Raw genomic sequence first — 22,629 nt, forward strand, 5'->3', positions numbered from 1 at the left:
TATGTAGCACCTCTGTTGTCACGGTTTGATGTTTCGTTTGTTTGTTTATTGTTTGTTTTGCTAAGTTTCACTATTAAATATTATGTGGAACTCAACATACGCTGCGCCTTGGTCCGTCTATACAAACGTTCGTGACAGTAGCGTCATACCCAAGAAGACTCGAGGTTGTAATCGCTGCCAACGGTGCTTCAACAAAGTACTGAGTAAAGGGTCTGAATACTTATGTAAATGTGATATCATTTGAAAAAAATTTTTTTTTAACTTGTTTTTGATTTGTCATTATGGGGTATTCTGTGTAGATTGATGAGGGGGGGGAAACTATTTAATGCATTTTAGAATAAGGCTGTAACCTAACAAACTGTGGAAAAAGTCAAGGGGTCTGAATACTTCCCGAAAGCACTGTATATACACTGCCAGTCAAAAGTTTTAGAACACCTACTCATTCAAGGGTTTGTCTTTATTTGTAATATTTTCTACATTGTAGGATACTATGAAAGAACACATATGGAATCATGTAGTAACCAAAAAAGTGTTAAACAAATCAAAATATATTTTAGATTTTAAATTCTTCAAAGTAGCCACCCTTTGCCTTGTTGACAGCTTTGCACACTCTTGGCATTCTCTCAATCAGCTTCACCTAGAATGCTTTTCAACAGTCTTGAAGTAATTCCCACATATGCTGAGCACTTGTTGGCTGCTTTTCCTTCACTCTGCGGTCCAACTCATCCCAAACCATCTCAATTGGGTTGAGGTTGGGTGATTGTGGAGACCAGGTCATCTGATGCAGCACTCCATCACTCTCCTTCTTGGTCAAATAGCCCTTACGCAGCCTGGAGGCATGTTTTGGGTCATTGTTCTGTTGAAAAACAAATGATAGTCCCTCTAAGCGCAAACCAGATGGAATGTTGTGTCACTGCAGAATGCTGTGTTATTCATGCTGTTTAAGCTTGCCTCACCAGAAATGCACTCCCACACCATCACACCTCCTCCTCCATGCTTCAAGGTGGGAACCGCACATGCAGAGGTCACCCGTTCACCTACTCTGCACCTCACAAAGACACGGTGGTTGGAACCAAATATCTCAAATTTGGACTCATCAAACCAAAATACAGATTTCCACCTGTCTAATGTCCATTGCTTATGTTTCTTGGCCCAAGCAAGTCTCTTCTTCTTACTGGTGTCCTTTTGTAGTGGTTTCTTTTCAGCAATTTGACCATAAAGGCCTGATTCACGCAGTCTCCTCTGAACAGTTGATGTTGAGATGTGTCTGTTACTTGAACTCTGTGAAGCATTTATTTGGGCTGCAATCTGAGGTGCTGTAAGGGGTGCGTACTGGCGGCAGAGAAGTCAGACGCAGGAGAGTAAACTGTGTTTCCAATGGCACAGTTTTATAACAAAAACGCACCGGAAAACAGAACCATATATAAATGGGTACATAACCCGACAATACGTGCACAAGCACTTACAATAAACAATTCCGGACAAGGACATGGGGGGGAACAGAGGGTTAAATACACAACATGTAATTGATGGAATTGAAACCAGGTGTGAGGGAAGACAAGACAAAACCAATGGAAAATTAAAGGTGGATCGGCGATGGCTAGAAGGCCGGTGACGTCGACTGCCGAACACCGCCCGAACTAGGAGAGGGATCGACTTCGGCGGAAGTCGTGACAGTACCCCCTCTTGACGCACGGCTCCAGCAGCGTGCCGACACCGGCCTCAGGGATGACCCGGAGGGCGAGGCGCAGGGCGACCCGGACGAAGACGGTGGAACTCCTGCAGCATTGAAGGGTCCAACACGTCCTCGACCGGAACCTAGCACCTCTCCTCCTGACCGTACACCTCCCACTCCACGAGATACTGAAGGCCCCACACCCGGCCCCTCGAATCCAGTATGGAGCGAACGGAGTACGCCGGGCCCCCCCCCCCGATGTCCAGAGGGGGCGGAGGAACCTCCCGCACCTCAGACTCCCGTGCTGGCGGACCAGCCAGCACCGGCCTGAGGAGAGACACGTGGAACGAGGGGTTAATACGGTAATCGGGTGGCAGTTGTAACCTATAACAAACCTTGTTCACTCTCCTCAGGACTTTAAATGGCCCCACAAACTGCGGACCCAGCTTCCGGCAGGGCAGGCGGAGGGGCAGGTTTCGGGTCGAGAGCCAGACCCGGACCCGGTGTTCGCACCGGGGCCTCACTGCGGTTTGCTATCTGCGTTCTCCTTTTGGCGCATCACGGCCTGCTGAAGGTGAACACGGACAGCTTCCCATCTCTCCTCCGCGCACCTGAACCAGTCGTCCACCGCAGGAACCTCGGTCTGACTCTGATGCCAAGGCGCCAGAACTGGCTGGTACCCCAGTACGCACTGGAAGGGAGAGAGGTTAGTGGAGGAGTGGCGAAGCGAGTTCTGTGCCATCTCAGCCCAGGGCACGAACGCCGCCCACTCACCTGGCCGGTCCTGGTAATAGGACCGCAGAAACCTGCCCACAACCTGGTTTACTCTCTCCACCTGCCCATTACTCTCGGGGTGAAACCCTGAAGTAAGGCTGATCGAGACCCCCAGACGTTCCATGAACGCCTTCCAGACCCTAGACGTGAACTGGGGGCCTCGATCAGACACTATATCCTCAGGCACCCCGTAGTGCCGGAAGACGTGCGTAAACAAGGCCTGTAGGGCCGTAGGGAGACCGGGCAGAGGGAGGAGACGACAGTACTTAGAGAAACGATCCACAACGAGCAGGATCGCGGTGAGAGGGGAAGATCAGTCAGAATATCCACGACAGGTGCGACCAAGGCCGTTGTGGAACGGGTAAGGGGTGTAGCTTACCTCTGGGCAGGTGCCTAGGAGCCATACACTGGGCGCACACCGAGCAGGAGGAAACAAACCCCCACGTCCTTAGCCAAGGTAGGCCACCAGTACCTCCCGCTCAAACAGCGCACTGTTCGATCAATCCCAGGATGACCAGAGGTGGGTGACATGTGGGCCCAATAGATCAACCGGTCACGAACAGCAGACGGGATGTACAGACGCCCAGCGGGACACTGGACGGGAATGGGCTCTGCACGTAACGCCTGCTCAATGTCCGTGTCCAGCTCCCACACTACCGGCGCCACCAGGTAGGAGGCGGGGAGTATGGGAGTGGGATCCAGGGGCCGCTCCTCTGTGTCATACAGCCGAGACAATGCATCTGCCTTCACGTTCTGGGAGCCTGGTCTGTAGGAAAGGGTAAACACAAACGGGTGAAAAACATGGCCCACCTTGCCTGGCGAGGGTTCAGTCTCCTCGCCGCCCGGATGTACTCCAGATTACGGTGGTCAGTCCAGATGAGAAAAGGGTGTCTAGCCCCCTCAACAGCCAACAGCTCCCGGTCAACCACGTCATAGTTTCGCTCCGCCGGGCTGAGCTTCTTCGAGAAGAAGGCACAGGGGCGGAGCTTCGGTGACGTACCCGAGCGCTGAGAGAGCACAGCTCCTATCCCAGCCTCGGACGCGTCCACCTCCACTATGAACGCCAAAGAGGGATCCGGATGGGCCAGCACGGGAGCCGAGGTAAACAGAGCCCTCAGGTGACTAAAAGCCCTGTCCGCCTCAGCTGACCACTGCAAGCGTACCGGGCACCCCTTCAGCAGTGAGGTAATGGGAGCCGCTACCTGACCAAAACCCCGGATAAACCTCCGGTAGTAGTTGGCAAACCCTAAGAACCGCTGCACCTCCTTTACTGTGGTGGGAGTCGGCCAATTACGCACGGCTGAAATGCGGTCACTCTCCATCTCCACCCCTGAGGTGGAAATGCGATACCTCAGGCTTGACGTACAGGTCATGATCCAACAGGCAACCAAGCACCCTGTGCACCAGCGACACATGCTCGGCGCGTGAGGCGGAGTATATCAAAATGTCATCAATATACACCACTACACCCTGCCCGTGCAGGTCCCTGAAAATCTCGTCCACAAAGGCTTGGAAGACTGATGGCGCATTCATCAACCCGTACGGCATGACGAGGTACTCATAGTGCCCTGAGGTGGTACTGAAAGCCGTCTTCCACTCGTCTCTCTCCCGGATACGCACCAGATTGTAAGCGCTCCTGAGATCTAGTTTGGTGAAGAAGCGCGCCCCGTGCATTGACTCAATCGCTGTGGCTATGAGCGGTAGCGGGTAACTATATCTCACAGTGATCTGGTTCAGACCCCGATAGTCAATACACGGGCGCAGACCTCCCTCCTTCTTCTTCATAAAAAAGAAACTTGAGGAGGCGGGTGAAGTGGATGACCGAATGTACCCCTGATGCAGGGATTTGGAGACGTATGTTTCCTTAGCCTCCGTCTCCGCCTGTGAGAGGGGATACACGTGACTCCTGGGAAGTGCAGCGTCTGAATCGACGAGCGCCTTATGCGGGGAAAACTCAGGGAAAGTGACATACACAAACATATGTGCAACAGAGGGCTCTGGGTGAGAATGGTGCCGGATCACCTAGGGTGACGCCAGAGCGCCCTGCCTGCTGCCTCGATACCTAGAGGAACCAACCCGGCACCGACCGGCAGTATGACCACTGCGGCCACAGATGGTGCACGAGCTGGAACCCCCTCCGGTCTCCCTGCTCCATGGGTATCGGAGAGGGGGTGCGTGGGGATGGAACCAACAGACCCCGATCTGAACGTCCGCGGGAAGCCAACAGATTGTCCAGCCGAATGGACAGGTCCACCAGCTGGTCGAACGTGAGGGTGGTGTCTCTGCAGGCCAACTCCCGACGGACGTCCTCGTGCAGACTGCAGCAATAATGGTCAATCAGGGCCCTGTTGTTCCATCCCGCGCCGGCAGCCAGGGTCCGAAACTCCAAGGCGAACTCCTGGGCGCTCCTCGTCCCCTGCCTCAAAAATGGAAGAGGCGCTCACTCGCCGCTCTACCCTCGGGCGGGTGGTCGAAGACTGCCCGGAAGCGGCGGGTGAACTCCTCAAATTGGTCCAACGCCGCATCTCCCTCTCTCCACACGGCGTTGGCCCACTCACTTCCCGGTGAGGCACAAGACGAGGGCGGACACCCTCTCACGGCCCGAAGGAGCCGGGTGGACGGTTGCCAGGTACAAGTCCAGTTGTAACAGGAACCCCTGGCAGTTCGCAGTCGTACCATCGTATTCCTTGGGCAGGGAGAGTTGAATCCCACTGGGACCAGGAGAAGGAGGAGTGCTTAGTGGAGACCTCGGTTGTGCTGGTGGAGGCGATGGGAGAACTACCTGTCTCTCCCAGCGGTCCATTGTCTGGACAACGCGGTCCATGGCAGTGCCAAGATGGTGGAGCATTGCTGCGTGCTCCTGGACGCGCTCCTCCACCCCTATACCTGGGGTACTTGCTCCTGCTGACTCCATAGGTTCAGTCCGGAATTCTGTAAGAGGTGCGTACTGGCGGCAGAGAAGTCAGGCGCAGGAGAGCAAACTGTGTTTCCAACGGCGCAGTTTTATAACAAAAATCCACCGGAAAACAGAACCATATATAAATGGGTACATAACCCGACGCACAACAGACAATACGTGCACAAGCACTTACAATAAACAATTCTGGACAAGGACATGGGGGGGAACAGAGGGTTAAATACACAACATGTAATTGATGGAATTGAAACCAGGTGTGAGGGAAGACAAGACAAAACCAATGGAAAATTAAAGGTGGATCGGGGATGGCTAGAAGGCCGGTGACGTCGACCACCGAACGCCGCCCGAACTAGGAGAGGGACCGACTTCGGCGGAAGTCGTGACAGGTGCAGTAAACTCCAATGGATGTATCTTCTGCAGCAGAGATAGCTCTGTGTCTTCCTTTCCTGTGGCGGTCCTCATCAGAGCCAATAAAATCATAGCACTTGATGGTTTGTAAGACTGCACTTGAAGAAACTTTCAAAGTTCTTGAAATTTTCCGGATTGACTGACCTTCCTGACTTAAAGTAGTGATGGACTGTCGTTGTGTCGCTGTGTAGTGGTGTACATAGAAGACATCTTGTGACGGCCGGCCGCCCAACAACCTGCCCGCTTGACCCTATCCCCTCCTCTCTTCTCCAGACCATTTCCGGAGACCTTCTCCCTTACCTCACCTCGCTCATCAACTCATCCTTGACCCTGGCTACGTCCTTCCGTCTTCAAGAGAGCGAGAGTTGCACCCTTCTGAAAAAACACTACACTCGGTCCCTCCGATTGTCAACAACTACAGACCAGTATCCCTTCTTTCTTTTCTCTCCAAACTCTTGAACGTGCCGTCCTTGGCCAGCTCTCCTGCTATCCTCTCTCAGAATGACCTTCTTGATCCAAATCAGTCAGGTTTCAAGACTAGTCATTCAACTGAGACTGCTCTTTCTCTGTGTCACGGAGGCGCTCCGCACTGCTAAAGCTAACTCTCTCTCCTCTGCTCTCATCCTTCTAGACTATCGGCTGCCTTTGATACTGTGAACCATCAGATCCCTCCTCTCCACCCTCTCCGAGCTGGCATCTCCGGCGCGGCCACGCTTGGATTGCGTCCTACCTGACAGGTCGCCTCCTACCAGGTGGCGTGGCGAGAATCTGTCTCCGCACCACGTGCTCTCACCACTGGGTGTCCCAGGGCTCTGTTCTAGGCCCTCTCCTATTCTCGCTATACACAGTCACTTGGCTCTGTCATATCCTCACATGGTCTCTCCTATCATTGCTATGCAGACGACACAAACAATTAATCTTCCTCTTCCCCCCTCTGATAACCAGGTGGTGAATCGCATCTCTGCATGTCTGGCAGACATATCAGTGTGGATGACGGATCACCACCTCAAGCTGAACCTCGGCAAGACGGAGCTGCTCTTCCTCCCGGGAAGGACTGCCCGTTCCATGATCTCGCCATCACGGTTGACAACTCCATTGTGTCCTCCTCCCAGAGTGCTAAGAACCTTGGCGTGATCCTGGACAACACCTGTCGTTCTCAACTAACATCAAGCCGGTGACCCGTTCCTGTAGGTTCATGCTCTACAACATTCGCAGAGTACGACCTGCCTCACGCAGGAAGCGGCGCAGGTCCTAATCCAGGCACTTGTCATCTCCCGTCTGGATTACTGCAATCGCTGTTGGCTGGGCTCCCTGCCTGTGCATTAACCCCTACAAACTCATCCAGAACGCCGCAGCCCGTCTGGTGTTCAACTTTCCCAAGTTCTCTCACGTCACCCGCTCCTCCGCTCTCTCCACTGGCTTCCTGTTGAAGCTCGCATCCGCTACAAGACCATGGTGCTTGCCTACGGAGCTGTGAGGGGAACGGACACCTCCGTACCTTCAGGCTCTGATCAGGCCCTACACCCAAAAAGGGCACTGCGTTCATCCACCTCTGGCCTGCTCGCCTCCCTACCTCTGAGGAAGTACAGTTCCCGCTCAGCGCAGTCAAAACTGTTCGCTGCTCTGGCACCCCAGTGGTGAAAAAACTCCCTCACGACGCCAGGTCAGCGGAGGTCAATCACCACCTTCCGGAGACACCTGAAACCCCACCTCTTTAAGGAATACCTAGGATAGGATAAGTAATCCTTCTAAACCCCCCCCCCTTAAAAGAGTTAGATGCACTATTGTAAAGTGGTTGTTCCACTGGATATCATAAGGTGAATGCACCAATTTGTAAGTCGCTCTGGATAAGAGCGTCTGCTAAATGACTTAAATGTAAAATGTAAATGTAGTCCACTACACGCGAGCAACGTCTCTTATGTCAGGTCCGTTTTGGAGAGGCTGATAGGGCATCACCTGTACACCAAGGCAGAGAAGTGCCTTTTTTTCCAGTAGGTGGTTTCCTTACTGGGCTATCAGATATCCACCGCGGGAGTGGAGATGGAAGAGCCGAGGGTCAGTGCAGTACGGTCGTGGCCTGTTCAATCCAACATCAAGGCGGTGCAGCGCTTCCTAGGTTTTGCCAACTATTTCAGGTGCTTCATTAGGTGTTCAGCACAGTGGTGGCCCCTCTCATCTCGCTCCTGAAGGTAGGTCCTTGACAGCTGTGCTGGACTGAGGAGGTCAAGGAAGCCTTCCGTGCACTCAAGGAACATTTTACGAACATACCTGTTCTGGCTCATCCTGACCCATCTCTCCCCTTCATCGTGGAGGTGGACGCCTCCGAGGTTGGAGTAGGGGCTGTTCTCTCCCAACACACTGGATCGCCGCCTAAACTCCATCCATGCGCCTTCTACTCACGGAAGCTGTTTCCTGCCGAGCGGAATTACGACGTGGGGATCGTGAGTTGCTGGCCGTCAAGAAGGCGCTGAAAACATGGCGACACTGGCTGGAGGGTGCTCGACACCCATTCCTGCGGAGGCTCCCTTCTCTCACGTCTTCCGGCACTACGGGATCCGGGAGGATATTGTGTTTGACAGTGGTCCTCAGTTCACCTCCCGTGTCTGGAAGGCCTTCATGGAACAACTAGGGGTCACGGTCAGCCTCACCTCCGGGTACCGTCCCGAATCTAATGGACAGGTGGAAAGGGTAAATCAGGAACTGGGTAGGTACCTTCGTAGTTACTGTCAGGACAGGCCGGGGGACTTGCTGCATTTCTGCCTTGGGCAGAAGTCTGAAGTCCTCAACTGGAAGCTTCATTAAATAGTATCCGCAAAATACAAGTCTCAACGTCAACCGTGAAGAGGCGACTCCGGGATGCTGTCCTTCTAGGCAGAGGTCCTCTGTCCAGTGTCTGTGTTCTTTTGCCCATCTTAATATGTTCTTTTTATTGGCCAGTCTGAGATGAGGATTTTTTTAGATAAAGGAGATGATTGTGGACTACACGAAAAGGAGGACCGAGCACGCCCCCTTTCTCATCGACGGGGCTGTAGTGGAGCAGTTTGAGAGCTTCAAATTCCTTGGTGTCCACATCACCAACAAACTATCATGGTCCAAACACACCAAGCCAGTCGTGAAGAGGGCCCGACAAAGCCTGTTCCCCCTCAGGAGACTGAGAAGATTTTGGCATGGGTCCTCAGATCCTCAAAAAGTTCTACAGCTGCACCATCTAGAGCATCCTGACTGGTTGCATCACTGCCTGTTATGGCAACTGCTCGGCCTCCGACCGCAAGGCACTACAGAGGGTAGTGCGTATGGCCCAGTACATCACTGGGGCCAAGCTTCCTGCTATCCAGGACCTCTATACCAGGAGGTGTCAGAGGAAGGCCCTAAAAATTGTCAAAGACTCCAGCCACCCTAGTCAAAGACTGTTCTCTCTTCTACCGCACGGCAAGCGGTACTGGAGTGCCAAGTCTAGGCCCAAGAGGCTTCTTAACAGCTTCTACCCCGAAGCCACAAGACTCCTGAACAGCTAATCAAATGGCTACCCAAACTAGTTGCAATTTCCCTCCCCCTCTTTTACGCTGCTGCTACTCTCTGTTTATTATCTATGCATTGTCACTTTAACTCTACCTACATGTACATATTACCTCAATTACCTCAATTACCTCGACTAACCTGTGCCCCCGCACATTGACTCTGTACTGGTCATCCCTGTATATAGCCCCGCTTCTGTTATTTTACTGCTGCTCTTTAATTATTTGTCAATGTTTATTTTTTTCTTAAAACTGCATTGTTGGTTAAGGGCTTGTAAGTACTGTAAGCATTTCACTGTAAGGTCTACACCTGTTATATTCAGCGCTTGTGACAAATAACATTTGATTTTATTTGTTTACCTGACATTTAATTTCCATGTGTGCATCCAAAAATAACAACTCTTCTAGCCTAGTTAAAACAAGGGACATTTGTACTTGAAGTCATAGTGGTGGAATATTGAAGAGTAGTTGACACAAGCCTTCAAGTGATAGAAAGAGCTTAAGGACTCGGAGAGCAGCTGCGGAAAGTTGCCGGGGCTATAAAAAACACTGTTTACGTTTCTTAAAATGACTGCTGTTTGGGTTTTACACTTACATAATACTGCCGTTAGACTAGTGTGACCCATACATGAGGGTTGGGTTGAGATCATCCCACATAGTATCCACATAGCCTATGGATACGTATGGATTGGTTGTTATAATGGTTTTACATTTTCATACAGATGACAATCCAAACATTAACTACTCTCTACCCAAAGGCCACCCATCCAAAATCCTCTCCAAGATATGGATTGTTTTATTCAGATGGCATGCTTCATGTCATCACCATAAAGTAATTGTATTCAGTTGCGAGGTAACCCTGATTCGCATCATTTGCATCATTAAATGGCGTTAAAAGGTCATTTTCCTGTAAGAAATAAATGTTTTGATGAATGCACTGCCTGACATTAAATGCCAAATCCTTGACTCATAATAAGACTAGATAGGTTTTTAAATCTGTAAACGCTCCCCAGGAAGGGAAAGGAGTACTTTTTCAGGCCATGCTTCTCTGCATTCCTCTTGGGATGTTTCACTCCAGGTGAGACCTGCTGCTTCCTTTGGGCAGTGGCAGGTCCCCTCTCTCCTCCTCTGATTCTATGAGGCATGTGAACTTTGACCTCTTCTTTCAGTGACATCTTCTCACAGATCTCACTGCCTCGGACACTGGCGCTTGAGTTATGTACCCAGAATCACTGCTGATACATGAATATGGGGGAGCAAAGGCATGCATTGAAATATTCACACCTTTTCCATTTCTCTGACATTGTTGTAATAAGATAGATATAGTAATCTATTCTAAATGCTTCACACATTTATGAAGAAGCATTGCTGAGGGCACAGCACTGACTTAACCAATTTATCAGCGGCCATCTTTCCACCTGTCTGCTGAAGACTAAATGCCAAGGTCTGTAACGACGGGATAGGATAACACATTTTTCTGTCCACTGAGAGCAGCATTGAAATACTGTGAGATTGTTTTTATGAAATCAGGATTGGGGGTCTCTAGAATAATCTTGGATGGTTGTCACTAGTTACCACAGCCACAAAGTCGAAATGGACTATATCATAAAAATTCATGAAAACAAAAATCGTTTTTGGGTCTTAATTTAAGGTTATGGTTAGGCATAAGGTTAGCAGTGTGGTTAAGGCTAGGGTTAAGGTTAAGGTTAGGTTTAAAATCACATTTTAAATCTATAATATGTAACTTTTTGGGCAACATAGAAACTTCACATAGAAACTTTGTAGGGTAAAATAAAATATTTTTGGTAATGGAAAATGTATTTCACAGCTGTTTAGATGGTACAATGATTCTCTACAATATACTTGCATGTTTTGTCACATAAACAGAATTTTAGCAACCAAGAAATAGGGAACATTTTCTCCATAGTGCACTGTTAAGAAATTGTTGAAATGGGTGGGGTTTATGACCTTGCGGCTGTGGTAAGTAGTGATGACAGGCATGTTTGGACAAATTCACTATAGGGATCCTATTAAATTACTAGAGGTGCTGTGTCATAAACCCTCAAAGTTCTATAATGGGACCAAAATGGCAGCCATCTTGGTCACGGAGAAATCCAAAACCAGTCTCACTGGAATGAATGGCATTGGTGATGCATTTCCTGCTTTTACTTATGCAGGAAAATATAGGTAAGGCATGTGATGTATCAGAAATTGTATAATGGAATTATAATCAACCTAAAATATTGTCATATTTTAAATATTGCTTATATGGGTTTTATACAAATGTTCTGTATAAATAGCCTCTAAAATATATGTAAAGAGTCCATAAATGTCTGTTTTGGGGGGGGGGGTAATGAGTGTTATTATATGATACAATATCAGTACTTGTTGCGTTTACAACTTGTGTAAATCCTATCATCAATTGATTTGAGCAAGTGTATGGCTGTGGATTGACTGCATTGTTTGAATAGAAAGTTGGCATATTGGCAGTTAATTTGAAAAATATATAGATTAATTATTGTAAAACTATCTGACTAGCTAGCTAACACACACATACAGTGCAGATAAATTCTTCACATTCATTGTTTTACACAAAATCTTATCACAGCACTGGCAGCTCATGGTTGACCAACTCCCTGACCAACATGGTTGACATTTGCACCATCATAAGAAGGTTAAAGCCATTGTAGTATTTTCTTAACTCTATGAAATGCGCACAGTCAACCAGGAATTGAGACGAGCAAACGTCGTCACGTCACGTCAGAGAATATTAGTTGGCCAACCAAGGTTTTTCTAGGAGTTCTTCATCGTGTTTCACAATCAGGTGCTCTTCAGTCGCTTGAAGCTTGTGATTCCTACAGGATACAGAATGTCAGACGTCAGAAAGACTGAAAAGTTCCAGTTATATGTCCCGATTTTGGAGGAATTATGTGACGGTAAAACATACTTTGGAAATTGCGACCTAGTGTTATGCATGGATTTACTGAACACTAATTATATTGAACTGTCTGGTTCTAATCTTCATTTCCTCCACTTGCCACTACAGTGTTGCAGAGAGGGCTGAAGAACAATTTTGCTGACGCGCAAGTTTGTGTTGTCGACTGTCCAGACCTCACTCAAGATCCGTTTAAGTTTCCCGTCAAGGGTAACACATTGCAACTTCTTGGAACACTGTATCGTTTTGCATTTTCTTTCTATTTTATGCAGTTATACCACAGAGAGGATGAGATGGTAACAAAGTATCTCTTTTACCTATCGACAGGGTTGTGTGGAAAACCTCGCATTACAGATGTGGGGGGAGTGCCCTATTTGGTCCCCCTGGTCAAAGTGGACAAGGTACAGGGAATGAAAGCCATAATGATAAACTAATGTGAGATGAATGCTATAACAATTGGTCCAATATAAATTCTAATTTCTCTCAAGGAGTACAACATGAACACTGTGTCAAAGGAATTGGAGCTACCTGGAGCATTCATTCTTGGTGCAGGAGCTGTATCCTCCAAAAATGTTGGAATGAATGCAGAGGTTTGTTAACTGTCAGAATTATCTTCCAATTGTCTTGATACATTTATGGAGTATTTTGTCAGACTTATTATGATTACATGAATAGAAACACTACCTAAAGTTGTCAATTTTGGTTACAAACTTTGGGAGGATAGGATACATTATGGCAGAGTGGTTAAGTTAAATGCGCAAGACACATTTCAGTTGATTGCATTCAGTTTCGCAACTGACTAGGTATCCCCTTTAAATAATAATTAGTAAATTATAATTAATAATTTCCCATTTAAATAATAATTAGACACAACTAAGTTTAATATAGTTTGTTTTATTGGTCAATATGTTGAGTTTTATCTCATTTTGATTATCATCACCCCAGATGATGCCTCTGGTGCTCACTGAAGCTGAGGGAAGGCCTGCAGTGAATAGCAGCTGGTTTTCCTCCATCAATCCAGATAATAACCAGTGTCTTTTGGAGAAATACAGCGATAAGTTCTCAGACTGTGACTTTGGACTGCTGGCGAACTTGTATGCATGTGAGGGAAAGCCTGGAAAGGTAAGAAATGGATGGTTTGGCTCGTAAGAGAATGGTGCGTGTGATATTTGGAATTATAACTAGTATTACTATGATGCTCGTAACAAGTTATGAGATTTTAGGGCTGAGTGTCATTTCAATTGTGCTTAATCATTGTGTATTACTCATTATTTTGTCTTCCTGGTGAATAATACCCTCATCTGGTTATGCATTTACATAAACAAAGTGCACTTTAGGTTCATGATTTAAATAATGTTTACACAGATTATGACCTCCCTGTCTGTGTTTGCTCCAAAGGTTTACTTTAGGTCTACAAATATTAACAGAAGAAAAGTGACTATGAACTGGTTGTGTAATCAGTGCTGAAAATGTAGTTTTTCCTTCTTATCACTGTCAGGTCATAGAGGTGAGAGCCAAAAGGAGAATAGGAGAAGAGAGCCTTGTGGGTGCTCTGAGGAAGACCATGGAGGAGCACTACCCTGATAAAAGCCTGGCTCTGGGGGGCACCTTCCTCATCCAGAAAGGGAAGGCCAAGATCCATATCATGGTAAAAACATAAAACATGCAGATATTTGTGTTGACAGGATGCTGTGACATGGTATTGTGGTTTCAAGGCTCAATGCATGCTTATTGCTTAAAGGGGCAATCTGCAGTTGAAACAACAACAAAGCCAGACTCCATGCCACTGTTTTGGTTAAAAGCTGAGGGCAGGGCCTGGAATGTAACCACTCTCAATTCTTAGACAGAGCTTTGGATGCAAGAACTGACCATCTATGATATCAAAACTATAGTTATGTTTCGCTATATTGGATCACTCCAATATAATGGTATCACTCCGCGGTGGAGGGATACATCTGAGGTGAGGATTTACTCCCGTGTACACCTGTGTCATGGCTGGGGTCAGCCCCTATATATAGACCCCATGGCCGCGACACACATTCTCTTTCATTTTCTCGGAGGACGTCCGTATGGTTTGAGGTACAAACTTTCTGAAGTTCGCTTGGTAAGTCACTGGTAAGTAATATCTTGCGTGGAAGTATACTCACTGGCTGTTTGCAGCTGGCTCTTGAGTGCTCCACTCGCTGCGTGAGGTTGATCTGTATCTTCCGCCCGTGGTTTGTCGTGCTTGTGTTTCGTTAGCGTTACACTACGACTCTGTGTGCACATATTAATATATTGGTGGCTGCCACAAACTGTATTTACCTTACACAACTTGCCGACTGGCTTGTCTTGTGTGTGTTGTGAATTTCTTTTACATGCTGTCCAGCGCGGGTTCTCTGCTACTTACTCTACACGGGTTCTCTGCTAATTCCCCTACAGGGTTTTCTTGTTCTTTCTGCAGAATGTAAGAGTATGGTGGTGGGCTGTCACTACGTTGACACATTAACTTTGGAGTTCCTTAACGGAGTTACTCCATCATATGGTGCTGTTTTTTGTTTTCTGCTTGGATATTAAACCTGCTAGGTAAAATTGCAGTTGACAAAAAACACAAATCAAATCCATTACCTGGTTGCTGTTTTTTGTCTGCCTGTTTTTCCCACAGGGGTCTGCCCCTGTGTTTGCAGAGGTACTGGGTAATGTATCCCTCACCGGGTTCCTATTCCTCCAAGCGGGTCACGACATAATTCTCCCAGGGAGTCGGACCCCTGCTCTGTGGCCTTGTTGGATTGGCTGATCTTATGGCTTCCCTTTGTGACAGGTGTGATGGTGGCATCCCCCTGGGGATCCGCATACCTCGTGTATGCACTGCCTGGGTTTGAGCCATACTGGATGCCTGTTTTGTGTGGTGTTCTTAGAACGCCTGCACCTGGCGCGATTGGATGCCATGCGCAAGTAGGTCGGCGAGGCTGGGGCTCAGGCTGGGGACGAGCTCCCTCCCTCAGGAGTCGTGCGGCAGCGAGCTGTTAGTCCCCCTACTGGGCCCAGTACCCCTCCAAGGAAGTGTGGCCAGAGCCACCGCAGGCAGAGCCCATCTGCTGCCAGTCCTGGATGGGGGCATGAGTTGCACCGCTGGTACCACCTTGAACGGAGGGCGCACGCCCTGTGTCAGGAGGTTAATAGCTTCGATGGCAACGACAGCTGATCCCTGTTGACCAGTGATAGGCTGTACCTGGGGGACGATGCTGGCACTGTTCATCACGTGAGCGGGGCTGACAGGTCATCAGAAGCCGCCAGCGGGGCTTCATCGCCCCCAGCGGCTCGAGAGGCTATGAGAGGTCTACTCACTTGGGTAGCCACTGCACTGGACATCAACTGGTGGACAGTGAGGACTCTCCATCTGTCCCCATCTCTGCTGAGTTCCGCGAGGCCTTGCAGGAGAGCTGGGCCCCTGCCAGGGCGGAACCCCCCCATCCTGCACCTGAACGACGGTGGGGTCCCTCTCCTGCCCCATCGCCTCGTGCTAAGGGATGACAGTGGGGAGGGGCACAGTGTGAGGCGATGCAACAGCCTGTTTTTCCCACAAGGGTCTTCCCCGGTTTTTGCAGAGGTACTGGGTAATTTATCCCTCCGGGTTCCTATTCCTACAAGCGGGTCACGACATAAGCTCTCCCAGGGCTTCGGACCCATGCTCTGTTGGCTTGGCTGAGCTTATGGCTTCTCTTTGTGACAGGTGTGACAGGTGTGATGGTGTCAACCGTCACCGCCATAGGGACATGCCTGGGGGACCCATGCGCTCGGGGTGCCAGAGGAGGCTTCTCCCGGTCTCAAAGGGTAAAGTGGGAGGAGTGTGTGGAGTCCCCATGAGTGTTGTCCTCAATGCTCGAGGGGTACTAACTCCAATTCCGGTGCCGGCCTTCGTGTCACCCCCCCTGATGCTAGACCTGATGGAGGTGGAACCTGCCAATGCCTGTTGGGCTTGCTGACGGCGGCCTCGTTGTTGATTCCCCTGGGCCTGCTCCATCTCCGGCCTCTTCAACTGTGGTTCAACTCCCACCAGCTGCACCCAAAGCGCCACTGTCACCGCCAGCTGCGGGTGACCGCACAGTGCCTCAGGGTGTTGTTGAGGTGGCGCTGTCACTCCTTTCTCTCAGATGGGGTGGAGATGCTGAGGATGTGCCACCGGGAGCTGGTCACCAAGGAGGTGTGACCAAGGAGCGGCAGGCATATCAATACACTACAGCTCTGAGCTGTACTGCTGGCCCTGCAGTCTTTTCTTCCACATCTGAAAGGAAGACATGTCCTGGTGAGAACGAACAAAACCACAGTGGTGGCTTACATCAACCACCAGGGTGGACTGAGGTCCCACCACCTCCATATTATGGCATGGTAGCTCCTTCTCTGGGCTCAGGGACGTCTAGCGTGTCTACGCGCAGCGCACATACCTGGCATCCTAAATGTGGCAGCGGTTATGCTCTAAGGAGGGCCTGCCACCTTGGGACTGGAGCCTACATCTCCAGGTGGTGCAGCACCTGTGGGACAAGTTCGGGAGGGCACAGGTGGACCTGTTTGCCTCCTTGGATAATGCACACTGCCCCCTGTGGTACTCCATGTCGGAGCCACCAGGGCCTCTGGGCTTGGATGCACTGGCTCACGATTGGCCAGGCCTGGAGCTTACACATTCCCCCATTTGTCCCTTGATTCAGGCTGTGCTGGACAGGACCAGGATGGCAGAGCATCGTCTGCTTCTGGTAGCCCCATACTGGCCCAGACGACCCTGGTTCAGCCTTCTCCTGTCCCGGTTGTCTGGGACACCTTGGCAACTTCAACTGAGACCTGATCTGCTGTCTCAAGTCGGGGGAACTCTGTGGCATCTGAGGCCGCACCGCCTCAGTCTGTGGGCTTGGCCACTGAACGGCACCAATGGTCCATGTTAGGACTACAGGAGGGTGTAATGAACACCATGCAAAAAGCAAGTATGCGGCAGGTTGTAACCAGCACCCCAGTTGCGCTGGCGGTTGTTCTGCACTTGGTGCACTGGTATTGAGGTTGTGCCCGAGTCATGCAGGGTGCAGTATGTTCTCCAATACCTGCAGTCTCGCTTGGATGAGGGCTTGGCAGCCTCTACACTGAGAGGGTATTTGGCCGCTATATCTGCCTACCATGTGGGATGGATGGACAGGCCAGTGATGCGCCATCCCTTGGTCACCAGGTTTATGAAGGGGGTTCGTCGCCTGCGTCCAGCTAGGACTCGCTCAATGGCGAGCTGGGGTCTGGATGTGGTCTTTCAGCTTGGCAAAGCCGCCTTTCGAACAGTTGGAGTCTGCCACCCTGAAACACCTCTCTATGAAGGTGGTTTTCTTGGTAGCGATTACTTCCATGAAGAGGGTGGGTGAGCGCCATTCTGTTTCGGTAAGTTCTGAGTGCTACTGGATGGACCCTGGGGGGCGCAGTATATCTCTCTGCCCCAAACCTTCATTCCTCCCGAAAGTTCTGTCAGACAGGCATGTGAACATCCCTTTTTATCCTGTCTGCTTATGACCCCCCCCCCCCCCCAGGAGTGAATCCTCATCTCAGATGTATCCCTCCACCGCGGAGTGATACCAATATTTTGGAGTGATCCAAATCGCTCACATAACCGTGGTTACATACGTAAACCTCTGTTTTAACCATGTTTTGAGGCTATACAGTGTGTTTTTACATTTACTTTGTTTACAAACATTGGAGTAAAATAATGTTATGTTTTGGGTTCTGGTGGGGTACGACAGTTGAACTAAGCTCATGAGGCAATTCTAAGTTATTCTTTGAGAGTCAATTGGTACATACAGTACATTCGGAAAGTATTCAGACCCCTTCCCTTTTCCACATTTTGTTACGTTACAGCCTTATTCTAAAATGGATGAAAAAATATGAAAAATCCTCATCAATCTACACACAATGCCCCATAATACCCCACAGTTGACAGTGCATGTCAGAGCAAAAACCAAGCCATGAGGACGAAGGGATTGTCCGTAGATTGTGTCGAGGCACAGATCTGGGGAAGGCTACCAAAAAAAAATTCTGCAGCATTTTAGGTCCCCACGAACACAGTGACCTCCATCATTCTTAAATGGAAGAAGTTTGGAACCACCAAGATATGTAACTTGTTTTAACATGCGAAACAGGCAACCCAAATTGTTTTTATTTATTTTTATACAAAGTCAGGGGGTCTGAATACTTTGCGAACGCACTGTATCAATGTACAGTGCATTCAGAAAGTATTCAAACCCCTTGACTTTTTCCACATTTAGTTTCGTTACATCCTTATTCTAAAATGGATTTAATATTTTTTCCCCTCATCAATCTACATACAATACCTCATAATGACAAAGCAAAAATGGGTTAATAAAATACAAAACTTGATATCACATTTACATTTGTATTCAGACCCTTTACTTAGTACGTTGTTGAAGCACCTTTGGCAGCGATTACAGCCTTCAGTCTTCTTGGGTATGACGCTATAAGCTTGGCACACCTGTATTTGGGGAGTTTCTCTCATTCTTCTCTGCAGATCCTCTCAAGCTCTGTCAGGTTGGATGGGGAGTGTCGTTGCACAGCTATTTTCAGGTCTCTCCAGAGATGTTCAATCGAGATCAAGTCCAGGCTCTGGCTGGGCCACTCAAGGACATTAAGATACTTGTTCCGAAGCCACTCCTGCGTTGTCTTGGCTGTGTGCTTAGGGTCGTTGTCCTGTTGGAAGGTGAACCTTTGCCCGAGTCTGAGGTCCTGAGCACTCTGGAGAAGGTTTTGATCAAGGATCTATCTGTACTTTGCCTCAGTTCATCTTTCCCTCGATCCTGACTAGTCTCCCAGTCCCTGCCGCTGTAAAACATCCCCACAGCACGATGCTGCCACCACCATGCTTCACCGTGACACTTGGCATTCAGGCCAGAGTTCAATCTTGGTTTCATCAGATCAGAGAATCTTGTTCCTCATGGTCTGAGAGTCCTTTAGGTGCCTTTTGGCAAACTCCAAGCGGGCTGTCATGTGCCTTTACCTGAGGAGTGGGTTCCGTCTGCCCGCTCTACCATAAAGGCCTGATTGGTGGAGTGCTGCAGAGATGCTTGTCCTTCTGGAAGATTCTCCCATCTCCACAGAGGAATTCTGGACCTCGGTCACTCTGACAATCAGGTTCTTGGTCACCTCCCTTATGAAGGCCCTTCTCCCCCGATTGCTCAGTTTTGGTACCCTTCCCTAGATCTGTGCCTTGACACAATCCTGTCTTGGATCTCGATGGACAATTCCTTTGACCTTATGGCTTGATTTTTGCTCTGACATGCCCTGTCAACTGTGGGACCTTATATAGACCGGTGTGTGCCTTTCCAAATCATGTCCAATCAATTGAATTTACCACAGGTGGACTCCAATCAAGTAGTACAAACATCTCAAGGATGATCAATGGAAACAGGATGCACCGGAGCTCAATTTTGAGTCTCATAGAAAAGGGTTTGAATACTTATGTAAATAAGGTATTTCTGTTTTTAATACATTTGCAAAACCTGTTTCTCTTTGTCATTGAGGTATTGTGTGTAGATTGACAATTTTAGAATAAGGCTGTAATGTAACAGTGGAAAAAGTCAAGGGGTCTGAATACTTTCCGAATGCACTGTATATGTCCAAAAAGGATGTAGCAACTGCAATTGCCCCTTAACTAATTTTCATGACTTAACATGTTTGTCATCAAACCACAGCAATGGACACCAACAGTGTCAGAATTTATGTAGGCCTTTTTACTGAAGCCTCAGAGAGCATTACCAAATCCCATTTGTTTTGTTTCTGGTGACCCTGTGCATAGCCAAGGGAGTTCTCAGCCTGCCCACTCAACTCCAACGATGATGTTAACAAATGGCTGAAACATTTTGAGGTCAGCGCACCACTGATATGCCAGTCTGTGATGGTCTCCAGAGACCCCGTAAGTATAGACTTAATCTACGATCCCTAACTGGACTTTTTCTTTTTGCACTTTTTACTAACTGGCTTTTTACTATCCAGGGTTTGGACCTACGTGTGGAGCACACTCACTGCTTCAGCCACCATGGAGAGGGTGGTCACTACTACATAGACACCACTCCTGACACTGTGGAATACCTGGGTTACTTCATGCCTGCCGAGTTCGTCTACCGCATCGACAGACCCAGTGAGACCCACGAAGTTGGGCGAGACTGAAACATGACACAACTTGACAGTCAAATTAATGTTAGAAAATCTTACCTTTTGATGTTGATTTATCTAACTGAATCAATGATTGATGATCAACAACAATCTATTTTACTTTATTAATTTATCAAAAGGCCTTTGATTTGATGATTTTACAACAAAGACCACATTTGTTTTAGTCAGGACAATATTGTGCAATTAAAGCTAAACGTTTTTAACAATAACTTAAACATTTCATGAATCGTTTGATAAAAATGCATTTGATTCAAATAATTGTAACATTTCATTATGTTGTAATTTAGGGAATAAACTACCTGTCAGTGACATGTGTAAAAATAAATCTACATTTCATTATTATTTGTAGATCAGTCAGTCACAATTTACTCATGATATTTTGCTGTTTTGATCTTAGTCACGCCACTGACATGACAGGCGTGTTTCTACCTTATACTGCCAGGTAATGGAATGCCGAAAGTTAGGTAGAAAGTGGCAATATCATAAATATTCATGAACATTTCTTAATTTAAGGTTAGCAGTGTGATTATGGTTAGGTTAAAAATCATATTTTAAGAAAACATTGTAGAAATAGGCAGGGTTTAGCCATAATTAGGACTTTGTGGTTGTGGTAACTAGTGATGACTGCCTTTCATGTGTCAATGGCTGTGTTCGAGAGCATCAAAACCATGATGTATCATGGGTAGATTGTGACTGACTGACTGATCTACAAATAATAATGAGTAGTTATTTATGATACAAGGTGACATGTAGATCCGTCAGTCGCCTGCCATATTTTTGATGCTCCTAAACACGGACAATATGTTCCATTCATTTTCATTGCACTCAAATAACAAATGCTTGTGTATTGCCATGAAAAAAGTAATAGGATAGGCAGAGCTCGCTCCTGTCTGTGGACGTCACACATCATCTCCCGCCATTTGGCGGTTATGTCTGTTTTTTACTGCTAGCTAAAGAAGCTGATCAGGATGGCTAACATATTGTATCTGAAACAGTTTTCAAAGTAGGGGGTGATACAGGGTGGAAGCCCAACACCTGAGCTTTGGGACCTACATCAAAGAAAAGGGACAGAAAATAAAACGATCATTTCAATCTGTGGTATCAAAGGAAAGACTGGCTATGTGGAACCAACCCATAGAAACCGCCATCGTGTTTGCTTTTTGCTCATGGCTCACATGCTGACCAGACCGGACACGTCGCGTGAGCGAGTGTCGCAAAATAAATGTAGAAATCCATGTTATTCAATTATTGCACCCACACTGCTCGCGCGTGCCAACGAGCGTCTCCTACGCCAAGGGCTAAAATAGAACTCATTCCTATTTCTGACGCAGATCGCGCTGCAAGTCCTGCCTCTCCCATCTCCTCATTGGTTTATAGAAGCAGGTACCCACGTGCCATCTCCTCATTGGTTATACCCACGTGGGTGATTGAAAGACGAACTGTTGCCGGTTGTCGTGGTAATACTATGAAAGTTTAGATGCCAATCACCATATAAGTTAAAGATGAAAAAGCCTGGAAGGAGGAGAGATGACTAGAAACGATTCGGTTGGCCGTTTTATGTGTGGATTAATTGTCGGAGTAGAGGTCCTTGTGCATTTCAGGTAAAATAACAGCTCAATGTTTATATCCCAGGAAAAATTAGCTAGCAACAGCAAGCTAGCTAAATAGGACACACTAACGTTAGCTAGCAAGTGCCATACATGTTTAATGCTTTTCGACCTGTCCCCAAATTAATGTCATTGGTTCAGAGTTTGTTTTGATATTTTAACCTGCGTGTCGTGATCGCGTTTGGTTTGGGGGGGCAAAATACATTTATGCACGATGGCGCACGCGCGCAGCCGGTTTGGGTTCCGTGTTATGGTGGAATTTTCAATGAAACTGACGCACTCTTCCGTGTTCTGCAGAACAAAGTGATGGATATGGGTTTCTGCCTTACTCGTGTCAGCGACCCAATGAAAGAGCTGGAACAGCAGCAACAATACTTTGATAGTTTCTTTGAGCAGAACTGCAATGAACTGGGCCTGGCAGAAAGCAAAACTCAACAGCTGATCAGAATAGAGAGGGGGCGAATATACTACAACATACTGGACACTATATATATATATTTTTTTTATTAACAACAAATCAATACAGGAAGTACATGTGGGAACACAAGTATATATCAATAATATACAAAGGACAATTGGGCTAGGGGGTACAATATCACATTACACAA

General features: G+C 47.9%; 1 protein-coding gene across 2 annotated transcripts; it reads left to right on the plus strand.

The window, feature by feature from the left end:
• Positions 1–11,390: 11,390 nt before the first annotated feature.
• LOC111981371 (ester hydrolase C11orf54 homolog) lies at positions 11,391–20,756 on the plus strand. 2 transcript variants are annotated; one of them, XM_024012602.2, is made up of 9 exons: positions 11,407–11,476; positions 12,114–12,225; positions 12,336–12,434; positions 12,552–12,625; positions 12,713–12,814; positions 13,170–13,346; positions 13,723–13,872; positions 20,038–20,154; positions 20,235–20,756. In XM_024012602.2, exons 2-9 carry the CDS (start codon positions 12,159–12,161, stop codon positions 20,406–20,408), a joined length of 960 nt encoding a protein of 319 aa, XP_023868370.1. In that variant the 5' UTR covers positions 11,407–11,476; positions 12,114–12,158; the 3' UTR covers positions 20,409–20,756. The 2 variants fall into 2 exon arrangements, with proteins under 2 accessions (XP_070305500.1, XP_023868370.1); XM_070449399.1 differs by having other exon boundaries at positions 11,391–11,476; positions 12,336–12,625.
• Positions 20,757–22,629: the final 1,873 nt, after the last annotated feature.

Source organism: Salvelinus sp. IW2-2015, linkage group LG20 (genome assembly GCF_002910315.2).
Source record: "Salvelinus sp. IW2-2015 linkage group LG20, ASM291031v2, whole genome shotgun sequence".
In the NCBI taxonomy this organism is placed as follows: domain Eukaryota; kingdom Metazoa; phylum Chordata; class Actinopteri; order Salmoniformes; family Salmonidae; genus Salvelinus; species Salvelinus sp. IW2-2015.